Source organism: Pyrgilauda ruficollis, unplaced genomic scaffold (genome assembly GCF_017590135.1).
Source record: "Pyrgilauda ruficollis isolate IOZ18807 unplaced genomic scaffold, ASM1759013v1 scaffold4, whole genome shotgun sequence".
Classification (NCBI taxonomy): domain Eukaryota; kingdom Metazoa; phylum Chordata; class Aves; order Passeriformes; family Passeridae; genus Pyrgilauda; species Pyrgilauda ruficollis.
Window position 1 is genome coordinate 54,514 of NW_024525489.1, and position 26,007 is coordinate 80,520.

At 42.6% G+C, this 26,007-nt stretch overlaps 4 protein-coding genes across 7 annotated transcripts in view; 1 reads left to right on the top strand and 3 right to left on the bottom strand.

Moving 5' to 3' along the window:
* Positions 1-2,359: 2,359 nt before the first annotated feature.
* On the bottom strand, positions 2,360-3,892 carry LOC121358661 (acrosin-like). Its single transcript, XM_041477056.1, is given in 4 exon segments — positions 2,360-2,622; positions 2,884-3,155; positions 3,469-3,690; positions 3,786-3,892. Coding segments are annotated over 4 exon segments (864 nt in total).
* A 545-nt stretch (positions 3,893-4,437) lies between these two features.
* Positions 4,438-5,642, bottom strand: LOC121358662 (acrosin-like). Its single transcript, XM_041477057.1, has 3 exons — positions 5,387-5,642; positions 4,974-5,119; positions 4,438-4,521 (listed from the first exon to the last, which is right to left on the bottom strand). The coding sequence occupies exons 1-3, from the start codon at positions 5,640-5,642 to the stop codon at positions 4,438-4,440; spliced, it is 486 nt and encodes a 161-aa protein (XP_041332991.1).
* A 939-nt stretch (positions 5,643-6,581) lies between these two features.
* LOC121358663 (acrosin-like) lies at positions 6,582-7,718 on the bottom strand. Its single transcript, XM_041477058.1, has 3 exons — positions 7,648-7,718; positions 7,195-7,460; positions 6,582-6,913 (listed from the first exon to the last, which is right to left on the bottom strand). The coding sequence occupies exons 1-3, from the start codon at positions 7,716-7,718 to the stop codon at positions 6,582-6,584; spliced, it is 669 nt and encodes a 222-aa protein (XP_041332992.1).
* A 3,150-nt stretch (positions 7,719-10,868) lies between these two features.
* The window catches only part of RAB3GAP2 (RAB3 GTPase activating non-catalytic protein subunit 2), a 42,776-nt gene continuing 27,637 nt past the window's right edge, over positions 10,869-26,007 (top strand). For 2 of the 4 annotated variants that reach the window (XM_041476799.1, XM_041476801.1), the window contains exons 1-4: positions 10,870-11,051; positions 19,898-19,965; positions 23,178-23,301; positions 24,829-24,910. In XM_041476799.1, the coding sequence (XP_041332733.1) occupies positions 10,943-11,051; positions 19,898-19,965; positions 23,178-23,301; positions 24,829-24,910 (383 nt within the window). In that variant the 5' untranslated portion in view covers positions 10,870-10,942. Of the gene's footprint in view, positions 11,052-19,897; positions 19,966-23,177; positions 23,302-24,828; positions 24,911-26,007 lie in introns of all 4 variants that reach the window. The other 2 variants (XM_041476802.1, XM_041476800.1) reach the window with 2 other exon arrangements.

Sequence of the window (26,007 nt, forward strand, 5' to 3'; positions counted from 1 at the left end):
TTGTTATAGATGGATAATGAGATGATTGGCTCTCGCAGTTAAGGGATAACTATTGTGTGAATATTAAGAAAAGCTTTAGTGATGTATAGTTATGTTATTGTAGTTTAGGTGTCCTCTGTTCTCTCCATGGTTCCCTTTGCCCCCCTGTATTGTTACCATCAGACAGCTGGGGTGGTCTAGGACAGGTAAAAAGAATGCGTGCAGATGTGTCCCTTGCATGGGGCAGTTGGGCATGGAAAAGCTTGTTGCTAAGGGGGTGGGGCATGACAACACCTGACCCTCCAATCAAGTTACAAGAAAGCAGACTCCACCGATAAATGGCAAAGAAGAGCTGACTGACAGACTTTAGAGGGGGCCAGGGCTGGCTGATGCAACCCCAAGGGGTATAAAAGATTGAGCATCCATCTTGAAGATGAATTGGCTGCATGGTATGCATGAGGAGCAGTTCCTAGTGCTGCAGCTTTTTTCTTATGTAGTCCTTTGTTGTATTTTTGTTAAGGTTTAAAAAACCTCTTTAAATTTTCAAAGTGAGCAGTTGTCTCTCACAGGGTGAAGTGGCAAGATGGATGCAGACAGATGCCAACAGATATAATTAATAAGATAAGTGCTATGTCCCCACTGACCAGCAAGAAAGAAACACAAGCTTTCCTAGGCACTTCGGGCTTTTGGAGAATGCACATCCTGGAATACAGCCAGATTGTAAGACCTTTCAACCTCATGACACGAAACAAAAATTATTTTGACCGGGGCCCTGAGTAACAGCAAGCTTTTGAGCAGATCAAGCATGAGATTGCCCATGCAGTAGCACTTGGGCCTGTCAGGACAGGACAGGATATGAAGAATGTGCTCTACACCACAGCCATGGAGAATGGTCCTTCCTGGAGCCTCTGGCAGAAGGGACCTGGGAAGACCTGAGGCTGACCTCTTGGGTTTTGGAGTCATGCATACAGAATCTGAGGCCAGCTACACCTGAATTGACAAAGAGATTCTTGCAGCTTATGAAGGGGTTCGAATTGCCTCAGAAGTGACTGGCACTGAAGCACAGCTCCTTCTTGTACCCTGACTACCAGTGCTGGGCTGGATATTTAAAGGAAAGGTCCCTGCAATACATCATGCCACAGATGCTACCTGGAGTAAATGGATCACCCTCATAGCATGTGAGCTTGAATAGGAAACCCAAATTGACCTGGGATCTTGGCAGTCATCACAAACTGGTCCAAAGGCAAGAACTTTTGATTATCATCAGAAGAGGAAGAGCAGGTAACATGTGCTGAGGAAGCCCTACCATATAACCAGCGACCTGAAAGTGAAGGATGATACATCCTCTTCACTGATGGATTCTGCTGTACTGTAGTGACCAGTAGGAAATGGAAAAGAGCTGTATGGAGCCCTATGTTGTGAGCTGCAGAAGCTACTGAAGAATGAGGTGGATCTGGTCAGATTGCAGAGCTGAAAATAGCCCAGCTGGCTTTGGACATTTCTGTGTAAGAGAAGTGGACAACACTCTACCACTACACTGACTGGTGGATGGTAGCAAACAGTCTGGGGGTGGCTGAAAGGGTGGAAAAAGGCCAAATACAGTGTAGAGGAAAACCAGTCTGGGCTGCTGAAGAATGGCAAGACATCAATGCCTGGGTAGAGAAGATGATCATTAAAGTCTGTCATGTAGATGTCCCCGTGCTGAAGAGTCAGGCAACAATGAACAGGTGGATCAGGCTACAAAATCAAGGTGTTACAGATAAATTTGGATTGGTAACACAAGGGGAAGTTTTTCCTAGCTCAATAGGCCCATGATACCTCAGGTCAGCAGGGCAGAGAGCCTACCTAAGAGTGGGCACAAGACTGAGAGGAGGATTTACCATGGACAGTCTTCCAGATAATCCATGATTGTTAGATGTGCTGATAGGACAAGGGGTACTGGCTTTGCAGTGACAGAGAATAGCTTTCTACATGTCTTCATGAGGAGTTGCAGGATGCCCTACCATTTATTTTTTTCCCAAAATGAAAATTCTGGGGTTGAATAAATGGGTATAAAATCTTGGGGTGAATTTGTACAGTACCGCACTTTGGAGCCACTCTGTCCCTTTGTGCCCCCAGGCTCATTCTGCAGGTGTGGAATATGGAAGTCCTTGCCTTGTCCAGGAGTTGGAATTCAGTCAAAAAGATGGTTCCTGGTGATGATTAGTAACTTTACTTCAACCACTAAGTCAACTCCAGTGTATGCATGTACAGAGGAGAAGGAGTGTGGTCAGGACAGAGCAGGGTTTTGACTCTGAGGCTGCCTTTGGATCTGCAGGCATTGCCCCTGCAGGAAACAATTGCTGTGCACTGTGGCACACCCTGGATGCTGCCCTGGTACTCAAGAAGCACTTTAAACATTGTTTGTGCCCATGTGGGCCAGAATCCAGTCATAGAAGTACTGAGTGGAGGTGTAGACTCCGGGACGCCTTGATCTGCCACAGCTTTTTCCCCAGCTGGTCACTCCGTCGATGCGGCCGTGCGGGTAACCAGCACACAAGTTGTGGGTGTGGATTTTCCCTGAATACCAGAAGGTGCTGTTGCAGAGCTGGATATTGATGAGGCGTACCTTGGCCTCCGTGAGGTCATCACTTGGGGTTTTATCTGTGAGCACAGAAAGAAACAAGCCACGAGCAGCTCCTTCCCCGTTCTTCTCCATTTTCTGTGGGGGATCCCCTTCCCTAGGGCACTCTGAAGAGGCACTGGGGCACTCTGACCCTGCTGCCTGCCTCTGGGGATCAGGCCAGGCCCGTCTCTGTAGACGCCTGTATGTCCTGCAGCCTGGGTTTGGCCTCTGCTATGGGGAAGCCCAAATCATCTCCCCAGTGTGTTGAGCTGGCTCTGGAGTCCCTCTTGGGAGCTCACCTTTTGCAGTGGTGGCACCCCAGCCAGCAATCCAGCAGTTATGCTCTTGTGACACTGACATTCCTAAGATAGCATCAGCCACACAGGCCAGCTGGATGTAGGGGCTGCACTGGACAGGCTTGCTCAGCTCCAGCAAGGCAACGTCATTGCTCATGTCGCGTCTCTGATAGTTTTCATGACGCAGTAACTTCTTAATTTGGCGGACTTGTGCCCCAGGACCTGGCTGACTTAACCGGGTGGCCCCAATCACCACGTAGACCAAGGTGGTGTTACTAGAAGGCAGATGGAGAGAGGACTGAGAGTGAGCAGAGCCATGTCCCACAGCAGCCCAGCAGTTGCCAGACCTCTGCTTGGCAAGGCAGAGAGGGAGCAGTGCTCTGGCAGATGTGAGTGCCTTCACACACTTAGGCTGAGGGAATGTCAAGCTAGAGGCTGCTAGGAAGCCTTGGCACAAGCCCAGGCTTCTCCTGAGCAGTGTGCCAACCTGGCTGCCTGAGAGGAAAGGGAATGGGAGTAGCAGGTGGTGCTGCTGACAGGGCACCTGCTGGTGTTGTGGAGATGTCCCCATTGCCTGCCCCTTCTTACAAAATGAGGTCAAAGCAGTGGGCTGCTGTGAGGACCCACTCTGCCCTGATGAGGGACCCTCCACAGAAATGCTTTGTGCCTGGTATCCTCGGATGCTGGATGCTGACCATCCATGGCCAGGCTCCTGGCTTGGCCTCTGTGCCACCCACAATGCGTGTCATGCCGTAGTCACGACTCTTGTAACCAGAGTCAGACACCATGGGTCGGAGGCCGCAGGTCCATCTGCAAGCAGAAAGTAATTTCCGTGCTGCTTCTGGCCTGCTGTGGCTCAGGCTGAAGCTCAGCCCTCTGCCCTCCCCACAAGGGCTTGCACGCACAGCAGGCCAGGGAAGCCCACGGGGTGTGCGTCTGTCCGTGCCAGCACCTGGTTGCTGGCAAGGAGCTGAGGCTTCCTGTGGTGGGTGGGAAGCTCTGGCCTGGCCATGGGGGACAGGCGGGTACCCTCCAGGGAAGGCCACAAGTGCTGCAGTGGCTCCCCCCCAGGGTCTGGGGCCACTTACCCGCAGGTGTACTGGATGCTCTGTGCCAGCCTGGCCACGGTCAGCAGGATGAGGAGGCCAAAGCAATTCATGGCTGCCAGAGGCACGTGTCAGCTGCAAGCACTGAGGGCTCCGGACAACAGCACAGCCACAGCCACAGTGCCCACAGCAGCCGTGCTGCCCGTGGTGCCCTTGGCCCCGGGGCTGATGTCATGGAGGGGTGGGTTCTGTATTCTGAGCACTGTGGCCTATGTCAAGGGGGTCCAGTGGGGGAGGGCCAACATCAAATGAAGGAGAAATAGAATGGTTTGGGTTGGAAGGAATCTTGGAGATCATCAACTCCAACCCCCTGCCATGGGCAGGGAGGGATAGCACTAGGGATCCCGGGGAGGGATTGGGAGGGTCTTGTACTAGACCCCGTTGTCCAGAGTGTCCAGAGCTTGGCTTGAGAGCAGTCCTTGAACAAACTCATGCCAGTGCCTCAGTAGCCTCACAATCCGGAATTCCTTCTTACAACAACCCACCAGTAATCAGCATGGTTGTCCTGGCACATGAGAGGACCACCACTGTCACCCTGCAGCAGAGCACAGAAGATTAAGGTGGTGTTAGGTGGCCCCTGTCAGCACTGGGGCTGTCTCCATCTCTTCCACAGCCCATGCCAGAGCTGTACCCAGGCGCTTGAGCCTCCAGAAATCTAACTGTGAGTAGCTTGGGGTCCTATAGGGTAGGGCTCTCTCTATTGTCTCTGCACAGGACTCCTGGATGTGCAGAGGATGGATGTTTGGCACCTGGACCTCTGCTACCAGGAGCATTAGCTGGGTTCTTGGGGTTTCTGGCACAAGGGGAGTCCTGGGCAGGCAGGTGTGGATGGGGAGTGTGTGGGAAGCCCCCAGAGCAGTCGGGGGGGAGCTGGGGCTGGGAGGGTGACTGAGTGGCCGGGCAAAGCAGGCCCTGGGCTGTGTTGGGGCGGTGCTGCCCTGGCTGCCAGTCCTGCTGGGGGCTGAGTGGCTTGTGGCACGCTCCTACCTGGCAGGTGTCGATGCGGCCGTGAGGGTAACCAGCACACACGTTGTGGATGTGGACTTTCCCTGCATACCATCCACTACTGTTGCAGAGCTGGACATCAATGAGCTGGACCTTGGCCTCCTGTAGGACATCACTTGAGTTTTGAGCTGTGAGCAGAGAAAGGAATTATCCCCCTGTAGCTCCTTGCCAATTCTGCTCCACTGCTTTAGGGGATCCCCTTTCCTAGGGCATGGTTTTGTCTCTGCAGAGGCACTGGGGTGCTATGATCCTGTTGCCTGCCTTTGGGGAGCGGGCCAGGCCCATCTCTGCAGAGGTGTACATACATCAGCCTGGGTTTGGCCTCTGCTGTGGGGAAGCGCAAGCTTTCTCCTCAGTGTGCTGAGCTGGCTCTGGAGTCTCTCTTGGGAACTCACCTCTGGCAGCAGTAGAACCCCAACCTGCCACCCAGCAGTTCTGCAGCTCTGACAGGTTTAGGGTGGGGTCAGCCACACAGGCCAGCTGGACATAGGGATTGCAGTCAACAGGCTTGCTCAGTTCCAGCAAGGCAATGTCATTACTTTTGTCACTTGGATTATAATGTTCATGACGCACTAACTTCTTAATCCGTCGCAGTTGTGCTCCATGTCCTGGCTTAGTCAACTGGGTGGCGCCAATCACCAGATATACCATGCCAATTTTCCTGGAAAGCAGATGAAGAGAGGGCTGGGAGGGCGGGGGCTCTTTATGGAATATGACATCTGTGAGTCTGCTGGGAGAATCCTGAGGTTGAATGGGTACGGAAACCTGCTCTGACTGGGTGACAGTAGTGTGAATAGGAAATCAGCTGGGGCAACCATCAGCTCGTTGGAGTCACCTGTGTCTCCAGAATGATCACACAGGGGAGTTTCCTCAGCACTTTGGCAGCCCAGATGGGACACAAGGGCACCACTGCTGGAGCATTTGTCAACAGCCTTGGTGTTGCAGGTGGTATTGGCCCACTCACCTTGGCCTTCCATGGCATTCCTGGTGTACTTTTCCACAGTTCCTGCCAGGTTCCTCTCCCCAGAATGACCCCAGCACTTCCTCTGAGTATCTGTGAAGTGTGACCACTTGGCAAATCAATGCCCCTTTGCTGCCTGTGAAATCTGGCTCTGCCTTAGGGTACTGGCATTCCAGCCAGGAGCTAGGAGTTTCCCTTGTCATGCTTGGGAGTTTCCCAGAACTGTTCCCTTAGACCAGGTTCACACCAGGTCCTAATCTGCAGGCCATGTGCATTTGAGCACCACCCCCAAGGTGTCTGCTTTTTTTCTATCCCTTTCCTAGGCTTGATGTATCAAGTTTCTCCAGCCCATGGTGGCTCATGGCACTCTCCCCCTCTGACCAGGCATTCTGGCTGTGAGTAGCTCTTTGGAGCTGCTCTGTCCCTTTGTGCCTGGCACATCTGCCCTCAGGCTCATTCTGCAGTTGCTAGTTGTGGCAGTCCTTATTTTGCCCAGGAGCTGGAATTGCACTGACTTTGCCCAGGAGTTGGAATTGCACTGAAAACATGGTTCCCTGTGACCATAGGCAACTTTACTTCAACAACTAAGTAATCTCCAGTGTCTGCATGCACAGAGGAGAGGAGTGTGGTCAGGACAGAGTTTTGACCCTGAGCATTGCCTTTGGATCTGCAGGCATTCCCCCGCAGAAACAGTCGGGGGGGAGCTGGGGCTGGGAGGGTGACTGAGTGGCCGGGCAAAGCAGGCCCTGGGCTGTGTTGGGGCGGTGCTGCCCTGGCTGCCAGTCCTGCTGGGGGCTGAGTGGCTTGTGGCACACTCCTACCTGGCAGGTGTCGATGCGGCCGTGAGGGTAACCAGCACACACGTTGTGGATGTGGACTTTCCCTGCATACCATCCACTGCTGTTGCAGAGCTGGACATCAATGAGCTGGACCTTGGCCTCCTGTAGGACATCACTTGAGTCTTCAAATGTGAGCAGAGAACGGAATGAGACCTCAGCAGCTCCTTGCCAGTTCTCCCCCTCCCCTGTCTGGAGAGGCTACCCTTCCCTTGGTAGTTTTGCCTCTCCAGAGGCACTGGTGCGCTGTGATCCTGCTGCCTGCCTTTGAGGAGCAGGCCAGTCCCATCTCTGCAGATGCGTACGTCCATCAGCCTGGGTTTGGCCTCTGCTGTGGGGAAGCGTAAGATGTCTCCCCAGTGTGCTGACCTAGCTGTGCAGGTAAGAGTCTCCCTTGGGAACTCACCTCCTTCTGCGGTTGAACCCCAGCCAGCAATCCAGCAGTTTTGCAGCTCTGAGACTCTCAGGGTGGGGTCAGCCACACAGGCCACCTGGATGTAGGAGCTGCACTGTACAGGCTCATTCAGTTCCAGCAAGGCAATGTCATTACTTATATCCCTTTTCTTATAGTTTTCGTGACGAAATAGCTTCTTAATCTTGCGCACTTGTGCTCCAGGGCCTGGCTGAGTCAATTGGGTGGCCCCAATCACGACATTCAAGATGCCGATTTTCCTGAAAGGAAGATGGAGGGAGGGCTGAGAGGCAGCAGAGCCATGTGCCACAGCAGCCCAGCAGTTGTCAGACCTCTGCTTGGCAAGGCAGAGAGGGAGCAGTGCTCTGGCCTGGCCATGGGGGACAGGCGGGTACCCTCCAGGGAAGGCCACAAGTGCTGCAGTGGCTCTCCCTCAGGGCCACTTACCCACAAGTGTTCTGTACACTGTGGGCCAGCCCGGCCATGGTCAGCAGGACGAGGAAGCTGAACCAATTCATGGCTGCCAGAGGCACGTGTCAGCTGCAAGCACTGAGGGCTCCGTGCAGCAGCACAGCCACAGCCACAGTGCCTGCAGCAGCCGCGCTGCCTGTGGTGCCCTTGACCCCGGGACTGATGTCATGGAGAGGTGGGTTCCATGTTCTGGGCACTGTGGGGATCTGTGGCTCAGTGGTCATGGAGGGAGGAACAACATTGAATCAAAGAACCATAGAATGGTTTGGGGTACAAGGGATCTTGGAGATCCTCTAGGTCTGACCCCCCTGCCATTGGGAGAGAGGGACAGCTTGCACTAGGCGCTGTTGCCCAGCCCCTGGCTCAGAAACCGGTTCTCAAGCACTTTGAGTGATGGGGCATCCACAGCCGCTCCAGGCAACAACCCATGTGGGTGCCTCAGTAACCTCAGAGTCAGGAATTTCTTCCTAATATCTAATCGAAACCTACTGTCTCTCCTTTTGAAGCCTTTCCCTTTTGTAATTTCTTGTGTTGACCCTGAACAAATCATTACCTGCATTTCATATGGTGTAAATCTGTATTTAGCCTAATTACCTATTTTTGTAAACTGCATTAAGGGCTTTGTTCAGCAGCATATATGCCAATGCAAATTATTATTCTTATTGGAAATGTATTGTAAATTTTCTATTAATTGTTTATCTGAATGTCTTTAGGAACTTCGCTTAAAATTATGCCAGATGTTTTTCAAAACATAGTTTTGTTTTCTGTAGCCATCCATATATGTATAATGAATCATTAAAAATTAGGAACTATTGAACTTATAAAAAACACACAAAGGGTTATTGTGTAGGCAAAGTGTTAATACGAGTTTATCTGTACTCAAGACTGTCTTGAAATATCAGCTTATTTGCCGAGTATTCATTGCCTTATTTTATGCTTTCATTGGTATCTTCATAGTTCTTAACTTTACTTCTTCATGTACAACAAACCAGGCAGGGATATGACAGTCTTACACTATTCACTATTCTCTAATGAGGAAAATTTTGATAATGTGATGAAAGCTTCACTAAAGAATGACAAACCATGTTGTTAATTTAATTTCTTGCATACTCTTTATTAATTCAGTTGATATTACTAGTGACCGTGCATGTTACAATTCTAAAATATCATTAAATAGTTTTCTTTACAGGCTCTATAATTTTACTTAGAGTATCTGAAAATCCACCAGCCTCTTGTCTCAACTTTTCCCACATTGTGACCTTGTTTTTGAAGAGTATCCTTCCTATTACTCCACATCATGTAATTCTACGTTTGTTCAGAAAAACAGGATTGAACAACTCTCTACTGGATAGCCACAGGATTATTCATCTGCTTAAATTCAAGTCTAACCTGTGTATTGCCTGAGGAGACACAGATTTCAAATGTAAACAAAAATGTTCCTGTAGTTGCCAAGGGCAAAATTACTGAGCCCTGATTACTTGTCCTGGGTACAGAGGAAAAGACCATAGATGGAGTTTCTAGCACTCTTTAATTCAATACTACCTACTTCATTGTGGGGCTGTGGTATCAGCAGGAAATCTGGAAGCAGAAACTCCTCATGTTTTCGCAGGCTCGTGGAAGAGGCTGGGACTGCATGGCTCCTCAGCACCCAGATAAAGCCACCATGGCCACTGCAGAGTCCCATTGCTGCCACCTCAGGTATATTTGATATAGAATAAATTATTCATTATGGCATATTATTAGATTAAAGATCTTAACCAATACAAAAGTTAAAACTACTAGTAGTGTATAGTACAGGGTAATATAGTGCACTATATCAAAGAAATTATATTAAAGCTAGCAAAAAGAAACAATGCCAGGCTCTCTCTCTTCAGGAAGTGTTTGTGTTTGTTCCATGCTGAACACCCTCTTGTGGGTATTGCCTCTTTTGTGCCCTCTTTTATTGGTACTGCATTTATTACAAGCTTTTCAGCAAAATTGTGATTCCTGCTAGTGTTTTGTTGCTTGTTGGAAGAGAGTGGAGGAGGAGATGCAGTTCAGTGGGGTTAACTTTCCCACTGCATTTTAAACCAGCACATCACTACAACAAAACAGTATAGCTGAAGACATTAAAAAGGTATGTGGGTAAATATAAGCCAGTTTCTTTGCATATCTCACAAGACATTTTCTGGCGTTTATAACCTGTTATAGTCTGTGCCTTTAGGACAGTCCAACTGGAGCCCATTTGGCATGAAACTTCTCTTAGTAAAAATTTGTTTAATCTTAGAAGGTATTTAAAGACACATAGAAGACCTAGAACACAAACCAAACTTGCAGAATAACTTGGACTTTCTCAGTTATTTCTGCTTTTCTCAGTTATATCTGCTTTTAGCTACATAAGACATACATTGCTATCTATCACATAAAAGAGCCCTGTCAGAAAACAAGAAAGAGTTCTTATATACATATATATATGTGTGTGTACACATATAAAGGCTAGTCAAGTGAGAGCCATTAAAAATTTGTCAAGTCTTATGCATAGGGGAATTTCTATTTCCTCGGGGTCCAGAAAACATCCCTTGATGTTCTTCCCACACATTTTTTTCTCCTTACCTGAAGAGGAGGTTTTGGAGGCTGCAGGTCAGCTGTCAGCATTGCACTGATGTCACTCCACAGCAAATCTCAATCATCATAATTGCTGCTGTCACTCAGATGCTGCAGTGTTCAGAGAAGGAATAGAAATGGGTTGACATTAAATCTAAATAAAAGCTTTATATTTACAAGAGCAGTCAAGACTGAAAGAAACCCTGTTCTCACTAACCATGTTTGCTATTCATCAAAGTAACATGGGGGTTTTGGGCTGTGCTGATTCAATATTAGGTCTAGATGGTAAAATCCCACTGAGGGAGTTTGGGTTGTTTAGCCTGGAAAAAAGAATGTTCAGGGATGATCTCATAGTTCTCTACAGCTACTTGAGAGGAGCTTGTGGATGGTGGGCCCTGGCACTTTTTTCCCAGGCAGCTAGCGACAGGACAAGATTAAATGGCCTCAAGCTGCGCTAGGGGAAGTTCAGGTCGGACGTTGGGAGGAAATGCTCCACAGAAACTGCGATTAAACATCGCAATGGGGCGCCCTGGAGGGCGGTGCCTTTAGCGCTCTTGCCTCAGCACCTCCCCTTCGGGCCCCGCCCTCCACGGCGCATGCGCCGTGCGCGGGACCGCGCCGGGCCGGAGGGAAGTAGCCGAACATTTCCGGGTTGGGTGGCGGCGGTGGATCTACTGGCAGTGGGAGCATGTCCTGCACCCTCGTCCCCTTCGCCCACTTCCAGGACCTGGAGTTGGCCCGCGACTTCCTGAGCCCGCACCGCTGCCAGGGCAGCACCGCGGCTGGCAAGGAGAGCGGTGAGTTCGGTCCCCGGTGCGGGGCTGTGCCCGCCGCCCCCGCGGGGCCCGTCCGGCCGCGGGGCTGTCTCTGCGAGCGCTGCGCTCTCTCGGCGCCGCGCTGCCACCCCCGGCCCACTGGCGGGGGGCCGTGTTATCCGAGTGCTCGGGGTCGCCCATGTGGCGCAGGGTGGGTGTCTCGCCATAGCTGCCACATCTGCAAAGTCAGACTTTTCTGGCGTCCAGAAGTTTCAGGTGCGCATCTGTTCGCAGGTGTCACTCCTTATTCCGTAATGTGGAGGTGAAGTTCTTTGGCCAGTGATCCTGCGTGCCCCAAACTTTAAAAAGTTTGTAGTTTTTTTGCTGGGAGTGTACCTGTCTGAAGACGCTCTCCTAAAGACAACACACGTTGCGCATGCAAGGTTACGTAGGAATGCAGAACGTGCTGAAAGTGTACTAAAGGTTTAGCTTGACACCTTAAATTAAAAGACAACGAATCTTAAAGCAGATACAGTCTGAAGTTGTGGATCATGTTTCTGCTGTGTGAGGCAGTGCAGGCTGAGCTGCCTGACACAGAAGCTGCGTTCTCAGCAGATCCATGCCCACACTAGAAACCAGAGTGAGTTAAAACACTGTTTCTTGTATTTGTTATTGCATACTGTAATAACTGTACACTCCGTGTGTGTGTGTGTATAGATGTAAACCCCCCAAAATATACAAACTATATCTGGCTGATGTTTTTTGGTTTCTGAGAACAGTAGGGAAGGAAAGTGTTTGAAGAGGTTAATAAGGATGCTTGTAAAAAATCCTCACAGCCGTGGACAGAGCTTTAAGAGAAAACTTTGAGGTGCTCATTTTAAAAGTCTAAAATGCCTGTGGGGAATTACAAGAGTGGAGATCATAGGATGATTTTTGTTTGAACTGATCTTTAAAGTTAATCTAGTTCAACCCCCCTGCCATGGGCAGGGACACTTTTCACCAGACCAGGCTGCTCAAAGCCCCATCCGGCCTGTCTGAACACTTCCAGAGATGGGGTATCCACAGCTTCTCCGAGCAATCTGTTCTGGTGCCTCATCTTCCTTATTTTTAAAAAATAAATCTTCCTAATATACAGTATAAATCGATTCCCTGTTTAAAGCCATTGGTCCTTATCCTGTAACTACACGTCTTGTTAAAAAGATGACACAACAAGTGTTAAAAACCTTTAAAAGTGCATTATATGTTCAGCTAGTTGATTTTGCCACTAAAACTTCTGTGTGCAAAACTTTTGGTAGAAAACAGTTTTCTGCTGCTGCTTGTTTTGTAACTCTTAACAGTTTTTGAAAAATGCATAACAAGTTCCAGATGGCTTTTCTTTGGTATCATCTGTATCTAAAGGTGGGATTCTGGAACCAGAAGGCTTTGGTTACTATCTCTTGAATTCTGAAGATAAAAGCAAAGGATTGGAATGTGTTTGTGTTTCTAAAAGTAGGCGTTGAAAGAAATTAAATATTTTTCTCTTATTTGATGATACATGAGAGGTGTTTGTGTAAAATAACTTGGATATTTTATTGGAGTGGATTTATCAAATGGCAGCCATAAAGAGAAAATGTTTAGTATGTTGTAAAACTACCAAAATAATAGAAGCAAAGAAATGCATGGCTGCTGTTCCATTTTAATGGGTTGGCTGTCTTCTGGACTATTTTTATATTTGCTTATTCAGTCATTGAGGCAGAAGTGAGTGTTTCTCAAAATAATGCTCATTTAGATTCATTGAAATCTTTTGGATTTGTGCCTGTAATTTTTCACTACCACAGCTGCTTTCATGGTTGACTATAAATAAGTATAAATGTCAGCAAGTGAGAGTTCCCAGAGTGGTTTAGACATAAGATTGTAACTTAGTGATTTTTGAAGCAGAAATTCTTGATGCATTTGTGTTTGACAAGGGGGAAGTGCTGCTTCAACTTGCCTAGGTATCTTAAATTAGAAGTGAGTAAATTGTGGTTTTTATCAGGGAATGCTTTGCTAAAAATTCTTCTGTTGACAGAATGTACTGTTTTAAAACAGTAGTTTAATTAGATTGCATGTTTAAAAACTTGCATTTATTTTGTTTTTATATTTTTACTCTACAGGGAAAAAATAACCTAGGATTTTTTTGCTAGTGAGTTCAACAAAGAAGATGTTAATTTGCTTTCAAATCAAACTTTAGTTCTCAACTTAAACTGTGTTTATTTTTATGCAAACAATTATATAAATACTAGCAAACATCTGTCAAAACTCTTAAGTATTTTTTTTTCCTGAGGATGAGAACCTTTCTTCTGCTTTCTTTTTTTTTAAACCTAGGCTTCATTTGTGTGAAAACTCTTGCTAGTATATTAAGGTTGTAGTTACAAATGATGGCTACATGAGGGAAATAAATATATATTAAATATTTTTATTTAACAAAGAACATTTGAGTTAACAAATTATTTTAGTCATAACTTAATGTTTCAAGTGTTGAGTAGAATTTTCAAGAATTTCTGTCAGGTTTTGGGTAACAAATATTTTTGAACAGGTGCCTCTGGAATGCTCAGTGTGTGGGGTTTAGGGTTTTTAGTGGGTTCTCTTTTTTTGTTTCTTAGTTATAGGGCAAGGAAGCTTTTAATGCTGTTTTAACTTCGGCCATATTTTAGGTCTAACAGAACCAGCCAAAGTATTTTCTGTGGATGTATTTGCTGGAATAAAATTTAGGGTTATTATTGTAAAAGCATTTTTGCAGTAACATTTTAAATGAAGAGAATTTGCTTGCTTCAAAAAGTGCAGGCAGTATACATTTCTAAATCATGATGTGATACTGTGACTTTAGTCCAGTTTTGAAGTTAGCTGTCTTTAATTTGAGTAAAAACCCTGTAATGTGTCATCTTGTATTTAAAACAGTATATTTTGTTTATATAAAACAAAATATTGTCAATTTCAAATTTTACTTGAAAGGCTTAGCAAACTGTTGCATATATTAAAAACACAGATGTAGGTAAGTAAAAAGAAATCTGGATTTTTATTCCAAGGGGACTTGATTTTTTTCCCCCCTTTCTTTGTACAGGTAAGCATTTAAACACATTCTACAGTAGAACAAGATGAAGGAAAGCATCCTGTCAACCACAGCTTCACTTCAGTTTTCCCTGCAGCCCAACAGATTGTCTTGTTTGTGCAAATGATACACTTGTGTGGTAAACTGGGAGGAAAAGAAAGCTTCCTCCTCCTCTGAGCTTTTTGTGAAGTCACGTCTGCAGGTGCCTGTTTCCTGCTCACTCAGTAAACACTGGAAGAAAAGGTTCATATGTTTTGTGCTTGTGTTATGCAGTCATTTGTTAAAATTGCCACTGATGCCATGCTGGAATAATGTAAGAAATGTTTGTAGACTGCTTGAGCTGACCGTTGATCTGCCATGGAGGAAAATATATCTACTTTTTATTGTCACTATTGGAATAGAATAACAGGTGTTGGCTCACGTGCTTTAAGTAAATTCACCTGGTGTTACAGAGTGAGCTGGTTAAAGATGCTTCATATGGAGTTGCTGTATCTTTATTCTTTAGGAAAATGCAGGTTGGAGTGCTTTTTCATATTTTAATGAGGAGGACTTAAACAAGCATGAGAATTTAAGAATCTTGAGAAGAGTAATGCTGCTAATGAGGCACAAATCCTCTGTGGAACCTGAGCCTAGTGGTGTCTAAGTGGCTCTGAAAAATGCTGTTCTAACGCTGCAAGTACTGGGAATAGCAAGTGTTTGCACCACATTTAATTTGACATCCTGCTGTGTTGAAGAGGTTTTGGGCTGCTCTTGAAGAGGTTTTGGGTTTTGTTGGCTGGACCGGGAAACAGCTGTAACAGTTAACTTTCTTATAAAGCTGTCTAAAATAAAGGCATGCACATGAAGGAAAAAATCCATCTTACTCGAACATGTGACAAATCTTTGCAGACATGACAGAATTTTAGGATTCAAAAATTAATTAAGGGATGCTTACCTGAACAGAGCAGAAAGTAGAGCAAGACAGATAAAATTTCCTATAATCTTTATAAATTGAAGAATTTAACTACAATTTATTTAGAGCAATGTGTGTTTCTGTTCTTCTAGTACACTCACAACTTGAACTGTGTTTTAGGACATTTTATAGGCTTGATGACAGCAATTCAGTAGCATAGCCAGGTAGGACTGCTGCTAGATGAACTGTGGAGGTGTTAAGATGAATCAGAAAAATCAGTACGTTCTTGATGTGAAGATATTTTTAGTTCCCAGGTGTGTTTATCTCCTGTTACCTAAATGAAATTAATAAGGAAAAAAGCCAACAAACCCAAACTTGACCTTGAGAGTTCCCAAGCAATGGTATCTCCATTTATGATAGTGAGTTTGTTCTTATTCAGGGGAAGAAAAAAATTGATCCCCTGACCTGAGGGCTTCTTCAGAGCTACAAGGTATCACTTTGCTGCTTCTTTTTGCAGTGGAAGCAATGGCTTAAGCATGTCAGAGAAACTCCTTTCCGAAATCCTGCCTTCTTACATTGACAGCAGCCTAAAAAGTGCTCTTCAGCCCAGTTCCTCTAAACAACATCTTTGGACTTGTACACTTTGCTTTATCTGGATCAGCTGATTTAGTTCAGAAATACAGAAGGCCAGGCTTTTTATTTCAGAGTTGCCAACAAGGTTACAAAGAAAAAAATACATTACAAAATGAAGTTCTAGATTGCATTTAGCATTAGGGTTGCTGTTGGCTGCTTCTATCAGTCTTGTTGAATCAGTTATATTCCTATTGAATACTCTTATTACAAGGTCTTTTTCATTGCCTCTTTAATCAGATTCTCCCTTTCCAGATTGTAGTATTTATATTTAGTATTTCTTTCTTTCAGTTTTCCTGTAAAGGGTCATTAAAATAGGCACTCTGCATGAAGTGGGTTGCATTTGTAGAAGCTAATACATCTCAGATATGGGGAAGAGTAAATGACATGCTCTCAGCACACCTGACAGAATGCTGTCAGTGTACTTCATCCAAATTATCTTTTCGCCTGAGTTTTTTGCTGCTTTAACACCTCCTTTATAGCATAGCCTTCATTCTTTCTTGCTGTAACTTAAGACATTGCTTGCATCTGAGAAAAAGTATGGAATACTGTGTTGTGTATGTAATCCGTTTAATTTGTCTCCTATGGCCTTTGGTTTTTTTCCCCTCTGGTATTTCAAGTTTTGGTTTTGGGGTTAAGTTATAACTGTAAGCCATGGACCTTTGCACTATTACTTAAAAAAAAACAATCTATGTGGTACCTGGATTATTTTTAATTTAGTAATTTAGTAATTTTTCACTTTGTCAAAACAATTGTAACCTCCTTAAGGAAGAAAAAATGCTCAAGTGGTTATTTTTGTGATTAGAAGACTATTAGTTGTACTTTTGGGGTTTTTTCCCCACTTAAGGATGCCTGAAGTGAGAAGAGAGAACAAATATAAAACTAGTCTCAAGAAAGGCTTCCTTGTAATGTTGGTAAAATAGCCTTATGTATTTGTCAGTCCTCACATTGGAGGAGCTTTGGGAATAAATGCTCTATGATTCCTGAGTAGCAAGAAGATTCTAAGCTGTTTCTAAAATTCCTTGGCCTGAAGAAAAAAGAAACTGCTTCGATTTCTTTTGTAATTGTGTAATTCTGTGGTATCAGAATTGCAGTAAACATGCATAGAAGAAAACCTGCAACTCTCACAGTTAAGCAATAATTTCTTGCACTATTATCTAGTAATGTTTTATATTCATAAAGCATGGATGGGACTTCATTCCATGTGTCCAAGCACATACTCCAATAACCTCCTGCATGGAATTGGAATGTAAATATAAGGGCAGGAAGGAAAGGCTTCAGCTGCCTGCCCCAGGTCATGGTGCTCCCTGGAAGGAAGGGCACTGGCAGTTCTCTGTGCTCAGGTGTCTATTCTGTAATTTGGGAAGTGAGTAAAAACATCTTTCATATTGAATTTGACCTGTTAAATGCCAGTTAGACCTCAGTGGTCTCGATCTGTTGTGATTTTTTCTCTCTCCTCTGTTCTTGTCTTTTAAACAAAACATTCTTGTAGTTAAAAATTGTTCTTGTAGGTATTATGTTTAGTGGTAAATGTGCTTAAATGAATTGTCTTATGTATTAACACCAGTGTTGCACATGTGCAGCATTTAAACCAGCTCTTAAGTTTCAAATGTGCTGATGCTATGTGCTTCAAATTAAAGAATTAAGTCGTTCATGTAAATCCAGTAGATGAACTTTTATTTTTGCAATCTCCATAGTAAAGCAAAATCTGGAATATTGCTGCTGCTTTATCCAAGTAAGGAGAACTGTTTATAAGACATCTACTACTAGTCAGATACAGAGTTGAATGGAAATAGAGATTTGTGCAGGAAAGTTTGTTCTATTTTTTACTTTTTTTTTCCCTGAAGAGGGTCTAGAAAAAATCATCGTGTTGCAGCTGTTTAGGGCTTGCTTAGGTATTGTTTATTAGATAATGTGTTATGTTCCACCGTTGCTAATTCTGATCTGTAATGTTACTAAAGGAAATGGTGGGGGATGGTTTCTTAAAATCGTAGTAACAGAACTTGGACCCTGTGGACTTGCACTCTGACTTGACCAACCGTATCAAGTGCTGGTGAGTGGGAAAAGCTGTGCAAGCTGGTAACCTCCATGGAATACTTTATAATTCTTTTCCACAGGTGAATAACTGGTGCTTTGAGTTACTTTATGACAGTGTCTCCTCTATCCATTTTTCCAGGGATTGTTATCTATTGTTTAATGCCTTGCTTCGCTATTCGTCACATGGGTGAAATGTCAAAATAATAAGAATGATGTGAATAAGAAAACAGTTTTAATTTAATTTCTTCTTAAAATAAGAAGCAATGTGTAAAGGGAAGGCAAGATGGATGCAGGCCTTGAGAAATACATATGACGGCACATCCTGGGATGATCTATCCAATGAGAAGGATGGATATGAGGGAACAGGCTTGTAAATGCTTGTAAGCTGGAGAGGGTGCTGGCTTTGCAGAGCAGGCCACACAGTTCCAAAAGATCTCTGCAGTTTTGTCAGTGGAGTGGTGACTCACCATTACATCATTTTCCCATCTTTTTTCATTTGTCTAGTATAATCCCATCATGATGACAACTACCACAAAATTGTGGCTATTCACAAAGGCAGCAAGAATCCTCACAGCTGCAGTTTTATGTTGTGGGTGTTCAGTCTCAGAATTGAAGTGGCTGCGGTTTCTGGGGAAGGCTGATCTGCTCTGTGCTGCAGGGAAGACATTGACCCCAGCTGTGTTTCTTAGATATGGTTCTGTTTTTCTCTGGACCATGGCACATGGACAGATTTCTTTCCTCCACGAATTTTATAGGAAGGAGATTTTTTAAAAGATCTTTTTAGATAATAAAATGTGAGCAGAAGTAGAGTTTCATTAGCTATCTTAATCTAAACATTGAAGTTAGCTACTGTTTTCTCCTTGTGGTTACTGTATTCAACAGTATTTGCCATAATTTTCCTTTATATGTTTGTACACTGCAAAAATTTTCAACCTCAAATACAAGATGAGACTGTGACCCTTGGAAGCTTGTTGCTTATATAGTGGTGTCTGAAATAGCAGTGCAGTTATATTTGCATTGATAATAATGCAGTAGAACTGCTTGGTTTGCCCATTTTGCAGATGGTACAGACCTTTCCATTTCACGGAGCTAAAATGGGGTGGGCATTTTGTCTTCTACATCCTCCTAAAAATACCTTCTTGACAGCATTGGGGAAAAGTCTGTCTTAAATGAAATTTTTTTTTTCAAAGGTTTTTGTCTTCGTTAGCCATGCAGAAGATTTAAAATGTAACTAAACAGAGAGATTGCAGATTTCTGTTTTGTTGTTCAGCCTTTCCTTGCTTGGTCGTAACAGAACTACGAGCTTTTAGACTAAATAAAATTGTTCTTGACGCAAACCTTCTTGTCTGTACTGTTTGGCCATCCAAAATGGCAGAATCTTACTTGCTTAGAACTAAATTTAAGCTCATTTGAGACAATGTGCTAGAAAACTTTTTTAGGTCAAATTTGCTATTACAGCAGTTAATGGGAAAACTTGAAAGAAATCCTTGGAAAACTCTTGGAGTCAATGTTACTGCTTCAGATTACACTCTAGTGCATGATTGGATAGAAGTCAGTCCTTGGCTTTTCTACTGAACTACAATGATGTTGATTTATTGAGGGTCCCAGGGGTGGTAGTGTCTGAGAATTGTACATCTGCTACTACTAAATGCCTGTGGCTTTTCAATTTATTTCAAGTTCTGTATTTTTAGGTGAAAAAAAGAAGTTCCACTTACAACTGAACATTGTTCTTACAAAAGAACTTTCACTCTTACAACTAAAGAAGTAGGCCTGTATCTGTTAATCTTTGTTTTCTTAGGTGTTTGAGGTATTTTGTGAGCTTTTGCTTACTCTGAGGTTTCTGAATTACATGATTGAAACTGATCAGTGTCTCATTAATTTTCCTCTCTGTTGTCATGCAAAGATGTGAATGAACAAGACCCTTGTGCTCATTTTCTCATCAGAGGCCAAACCTTCAGCTTTTGCTTTGCTGCTGGGCTCAGATGTTTTGTTGATCTGTGACAAATTCATCATTTGTCACAGATGAATTTTCTTGTGCCATTGTTCCCTTTTGTATCTTGGGTACATCTGCTGTTAATACTCTTCCATAGTGTCCAAAATGGAAGTAAATAAAATACAGAAAAACAAGACACTTAAGAGTTGTTTCAGCAGAACTCCTTTAGTATCTGTCATAAAAAAGTTGTAATGCATTAGCGGGGAAAGGAAAATTATTATTTTGTCGCCAATGCTGTATTCCTGTGACAAGTCTTTTTTCACTTAAAGCAGGCAAATCAGCAAGCTGGGAAGATGGTGGCTGGGGAGCCTGGGATGAAGCAGAATTACAAGAACCTGTAAGTTCATATGTATATATGTGTGTATATTTATTTATTTATTTATAACTAACTTCCCTATTATAGAGGACTTTTCCATTATTTTGTGTGTGTGTTTTGGTTTTTTCCTCCTATGTAACTGTTACCTGGGCAAGAAAGGTCTTGACCTGTGTTTTAAATGTGACTGCTTTTTTGTCCCTTGTTCCTATAGGTTTTTTCTAAATATAACATGGATGTTACCTATTGAGATAGTTGCTCATATTCTTGTGTTCTGTTGGGCTTTTCTCACCAAAGTATATGTACATCTTCCTGTGCTGCTGCGCCTGAGGGCAACCTTTTTGTCCTGTAGCTAGTCAGAAACAGTAGGGCATGGCAGTGAATCGTGAATTAATATAAATCAAAAAATCCTAAATAATTAATTACTGGCATAGACATCCTCCTAAGGATCACTAGTGCTCCTTTTATGTTGTGATGTGTGGATGGTGCTGCAGGAGAGTTTAAACTACCTGTGTGGGATGGAACAACACAGTTGCTCTTTAAAGGGGGAAAAACATTTCTCTGCACAACTAATTCTGCTGGGAGTAGCAGGGCTGGTCTGTTAATTGTTTGTAAGGCTGAGCCTTCCCACTGCCAGCTGACTTCATGAGATGTCAGTGAGGCTGCTTGTAGAAATCCTTTGCAGCTGAATGAATCATCTCAACAGAATTATTTGATTAATTCCCTCTAAGAGTGCTGAGAAATCCAGACCTCACCTTGCTAACAAACCCTTTACCTGCTGTCTTTTTCTCAGTGTGTGGGAAGGATGCCCAAGCTGTTGGGCATTGTGTATCCTTGTGACTATTCAGCAGAGAAACAGATTTTTCAGGTGAGGTGACAGACAAATTGAAATGAACATGAGGTCTCCCAGGGATGAATCACTGACACTGTCAGGAATGACGGGGTGTAAAACCTTTTAAATATGATGGGTACTCTGCTGCACTGTAATTGTCATGAATGAGTGTGTTTCTCAGGCCACATCTTTTATTGGATGTACTGTAATGTTTACAAATTCCTGAATGAGTGGAACAAATACTTGGTTTTCTACTTTTGTTGTAATTTGATGGAACCAGCAGGCATTTCTAAATTGAAATAGTTCAAATTTTCACTCTTTTGTTTTAAATATCACTTTTCTGCCAAGTGGTTTGCATCTTTCTTGCGTCCTTTACTTGCAAATTTTCCTCTAAAAGTTACTAGTGATCCCAGGCCAAACTTCAGAAAGGGTTTGCTATCATACACAGCAAAGAGGTTGTTCTGTGTAGGAGCAAATAAATACAGGAGCCTATGTGTCTGAACACGCAGCAAAATGAGTGCACGAGAATTATTAGTAAAATATAACAATCAATTCCCTTGTTTAAACTTTTAACTCCTGATTTGCATTATAGTTGGTGAAAGATTCATTGTTGCTTGGAATTATTTGTGCCCTGGACAGGTATCTATTTCATGGAGCATAGCAATTACTGTGAGGGCATTGAAAATTTAAAAAATGTTCTGTTTTTTTATAAGGTGTCCTTTTATGGATCTGATCAGTTGTTTTGTAGGAATGATGATGTCTTTTCTTAAATGCAGATTTTAATAATTCTGTCTTTCACCTTTAAGTTTGTTTTGACAAATTCAGTGCTTTCCCTGTTTTAACCCTTAGCTTGTTTTTGTAGCTACTGTGGGATGGTGATGCTTTATGTCTTTGTATATCAAGTTCTTTGTTCATGCTTACAGATAATTTTAAATTTTCTGCCTGAAATACTGTTGTAATTCCTTTTAATCTTACGATGAGCCTTTAATTTCTGTTTCTTTTTCCTCAGTCTGAAAATCATGACATTAAAAATTAGTACAAGGCTTTTCTTTGGCTTTTGCTTGTGTGTTTTTGCACATGACACATTTATCTCTGCCATGAGGAGTTAAAATTGTTATTAATATATCAGATAACTTCATTGCCTTTTTGTAAAGTCTTGAAAAATGCCAGTAAATAGGGGGAAATTGTTGCTAAAGAATTTGGCATCCATCAACAGACAAAAATCACATGAAAATAGGTTCTCATACACAAATTAGGAGATTGTGTGGACAACAGTAGTTAACAATTTGTAGACTTTATCATGGATACACAGTGTATTTCTATGTGCACAGTAACCATTTTTATGGTACAAGCTTATGCAAGGAAATAAATACAATGAATAGCTGATTAAGAGCATGATATGCAAATTCTTCCTACAGTTTGGTGTTTATTTTTCTGCTGGGAGTAAATGGGCAGATTTTCAAGTAGTTGCAACTTTTCTGTAACAGAATAAATAGAATGAATCAGAAAATTATCACATTGAAGTTGTTGGTTTTTTTATTTATGCATAGCTGCTTTGAGATATTAGAGGATGGAGTAATATTTTGCAGAGCTAAGAGGAGGTAGGGTTGGATATGGAAGTGGAAATGGAGTCTGTGGACGAGGAAAAGTGTGTTGCTGTGATTGGATAAGAGGATGAATCTAACTAACCAGGCGTATCAACTCTGAGACTTTGCAGCAGTTCACTTCAAGGCTGTTACTTCCTGACTTTGAACTATGATTAGCAGGAGCTACTTTGTTTGTGCCATAATAAAATATTTGGCTTGTTGCCCCAAAGAAAAAAGATATAATTTTTTTGCTCTTGTACATGAGGATGGTGTCTAAATTTTTACTTAGCCATCTTGATACCTTTAACACTTCGCACCATTTAGTTGGGAATTGTTTCATTGTGGAGTTGCTTTGTGGAACAGCACCTGATACCTGGTGTCATGTGAATGCTAGCTTAGTTACCTTCTTCATATGTGCATGTATTTGCTTAATGCTGGTCAATGTATGAGCTTGGATAAAATCTTCATTTTGAGTATGGATTATAATGAGAATAACTAAAGAGATTCTCTCCACTTTCTAACCAATGATTTTAAAACTTTAGATCTCATTCTTCTAGTGTCTCTTTAAAAGGAGATAATTTGAGTAGAGCTAGTGATGAGTGCTTCTTCGTTTTCTGATTTGTAAACATACAGAATTAGTACAAGGCTGATGCATTTCTCAGGGCTTTTCATGCATGTTGGAGCTGAAGTGACGTGGGCAGCAATAAAAAGTCCATTCGGCGCTGCTATGGAGGGCAAGCCAGATTGTTCTCATAGGTCTTGCAAGTTCTGCTGTGTCTAAAAATTGTTGCATCCATTGACTAAAGCTTTACCTGTAGGAAGAAGAGGAATCTACTTCCAAGAACCAGCGAAATTACTGGCTTCAGGACTGTGTTTTGTCCTTATCACCAACCAATGACCTGATGGTAATAGCTAATGAACAGAAAGCAGTCTTTTTAGTGCGTAAGTATCCATTCCACTGAGTGTTTATGCCAGGACACTATAGTAACCAAAGCAAGATTTATTTGCCCTACTCCCTTCTGTTTATCCCCCAAATCATACCTTCAAGAATTTTGAAGTGTTTTATAGTACACATCATGCATTTTCTAGGTGCTGCTTGTGAAGTAAGTTGCTTTGTCTTTACTTCTCAGCTGTTTTTGATCTGTGGAAACTATTTTGTCACATAAAATGCATATGTGTTATAACTACCCAGCTGTTTTAAAATGCTCAGAGACTTTGACATTAATTTTTCTCAGTAAGAAAAGCAAAAGTTTTGGTTTTAGCTATAAAGAAATGCTTGACCTTGGTTTTCTTTTCCCTTAAAAAATTACCTAATCCAGTATCCCTCTTGGAAAGGGGTATTAATGTGAATCTTCTTGAAATTCCACCTTCCATAGAAAATTCTTGAATACCATCTTGAACAACAGGTGGCTTTGTATTTTATTCTAAAGTAGGGCTCTGGGAACTTTTAAAGGTATCACTAGTATTATATGAGCATTCATCAGCCAGCTGCTGTTTATAGATACGCTGTTGTTTGGGGTTCTGGTATTTTGATGGCTGCAGTGGGTGATGTGAGGAAGATGAAGGGAAACGTCGTGATATGGGGACTATTATGGCATTTTAAAACAAAAAATCAGAGTGTTGAAACTCAGATTTGCATAGCTGGGCAGATTGTATTGAGTTGTCGTACTGCTTTGTCATTCGTTACAAAGCTGCCTATTCTAAATCTGCTGTAGACCGGTTGCTAATTTGTCATCAAAATTGGAAAAACGGCAGTACTCCTCATTAAGTTCTTATTGGATCAAGCATAAAAAAGTGATTTATATCACTGGAGAACGGCCTCTGATGAGCTTTACAGTGACAACTGTCCCCCACTGGGCAGTAGTGTCCCTGTGCCTCAGGTTTTAGGTGTCAGACAAATGGCACACAACACTAACTTAGTTTTGGTTGTCCATTGACACCTGGTAGATGATTCAACAATCAAATGCCAGCTGTATCAGCACCCTGTGAATAACAAAGTATGGTGTCTTCTAATCTTGAATTATGATGCAATGATTAAAGATTGTCACATTTAATGTGGGGTACTTTTAACTTGGCAGTTAAAATTAAAATTTTCTATTCATTGTAGCTCATGTTCAGTAATGTTCCCAGAAGTTTTTCCTTGCTTAGTACTTCTTTCCTAAGGATCCCTGTTTCCTGACTTGAACCTTTTAAAATTTGATGGATTACTGTGTAAATATTTTTAAACAAAACTAGGTATTTAAAAATTTTAGTGTCTTATTCCATGTAAATTTCTAAGAAAACATATGAGTCCTTTGGAAAAGTCACTAAGAATATATTTTTACTATTATGCTCTTAAAGGTTTGTAATTGGCACTTAATCTAAGTGTGGTAGGATATATTGTACCAAAGAGAAAAATTAAAAATAGAACTATTTGTGCAATGCAAAACATTGGAGTTTTATAGATGGTGTCTTTATTCTTCGTGGCAGCTAAATGGAAGCACAGTGACAAGGGAAAGGAGGAAATGCAGTATGCTGTTGGCTGGAGTGGCTCTCTGAATGTTGAAGAAGGGTAAGTGTTGAAATGCAGCTGTGATTAAGATGCTATTTTCATGTTTAGCAATTAGTAACCTGATTTTTACTTGTTCTCTTTTTCCTTTCATCTGAGTGCATTTGTGGTTTTATGTATATTAGTGTTGGAAACAAATAGAGTAACATGGCTTGTGAGAAGCAGTATCTGCAAAGCTCACTCCTGTGTATTGTGTGGTATCACAGAACAAGTTCTTACAAATTAAAAGAATGGGTCTCTGGAAATCGGTGTATTTGTCTGTAATTTAGACATGCTTTTTATAAATTCTTATTCTAGAAGGGGAAAAAAAAGTACTTTTTTGAAAAATCTTTTATAGTAGAGATGAAATTTTCTTAGGGAATGTTGCCACTGGAAATGTATGACGTTCTAGAAATACTTCTCTTCATTTTCAAAACCTCATTCAAACAAGCATAAAGTCACCTCTCTGATCAAAATATGGTTTTGGGCTCTAAGTCGCTTAGGGACTTGGAAAATTTGCTTTGGTCATACATTTGGTATTTATACAATATTTTTCCTTCATCTGTCTTCAAATAACCAGACAGATGCTTTTTTGAATCTCCCATATGGAATAAAATTTTGCACTTTGCTGTTACATTTGCAGCCTTGAGTTGCTGTCTGCCTTTGAACATGCTCCCTAATGCTTTCAGCCTTCTGTTAGCTGCAGGAGGTGTTGACTTCATCAGCTTCTCTCCAATCTGTAGAAATCATAACCCTTTTGTAAAACTGATGTTGCTATGCATTTTAAATTATCCTGACATTTTTTGTTAAAAAAAATTCTATTTGAGGGTTTGTTTCTTACTACTGTTACAGCCCTAAGGGATGTTACCCTATGAAACAGGTAGCTCTGTTTAGATAGGGGCACTTATATTCAATACATTTTGATTTATTATTCTGTGGAGGTGTTAATATGTTAATTACTGTCCAATTGTCAAAAGATTTGACTGGTTTTGGTTGTATTTTTTTTTCCTTTCCCCAAAGCTGCCTTTAACTGAGAATGTTCTGTGGTGGCTAAGCTGTGCTATTGCAAGATGAGATGTAGCTCAGATATTTAAATTACTTTGAGGATGTAATGAAATTGC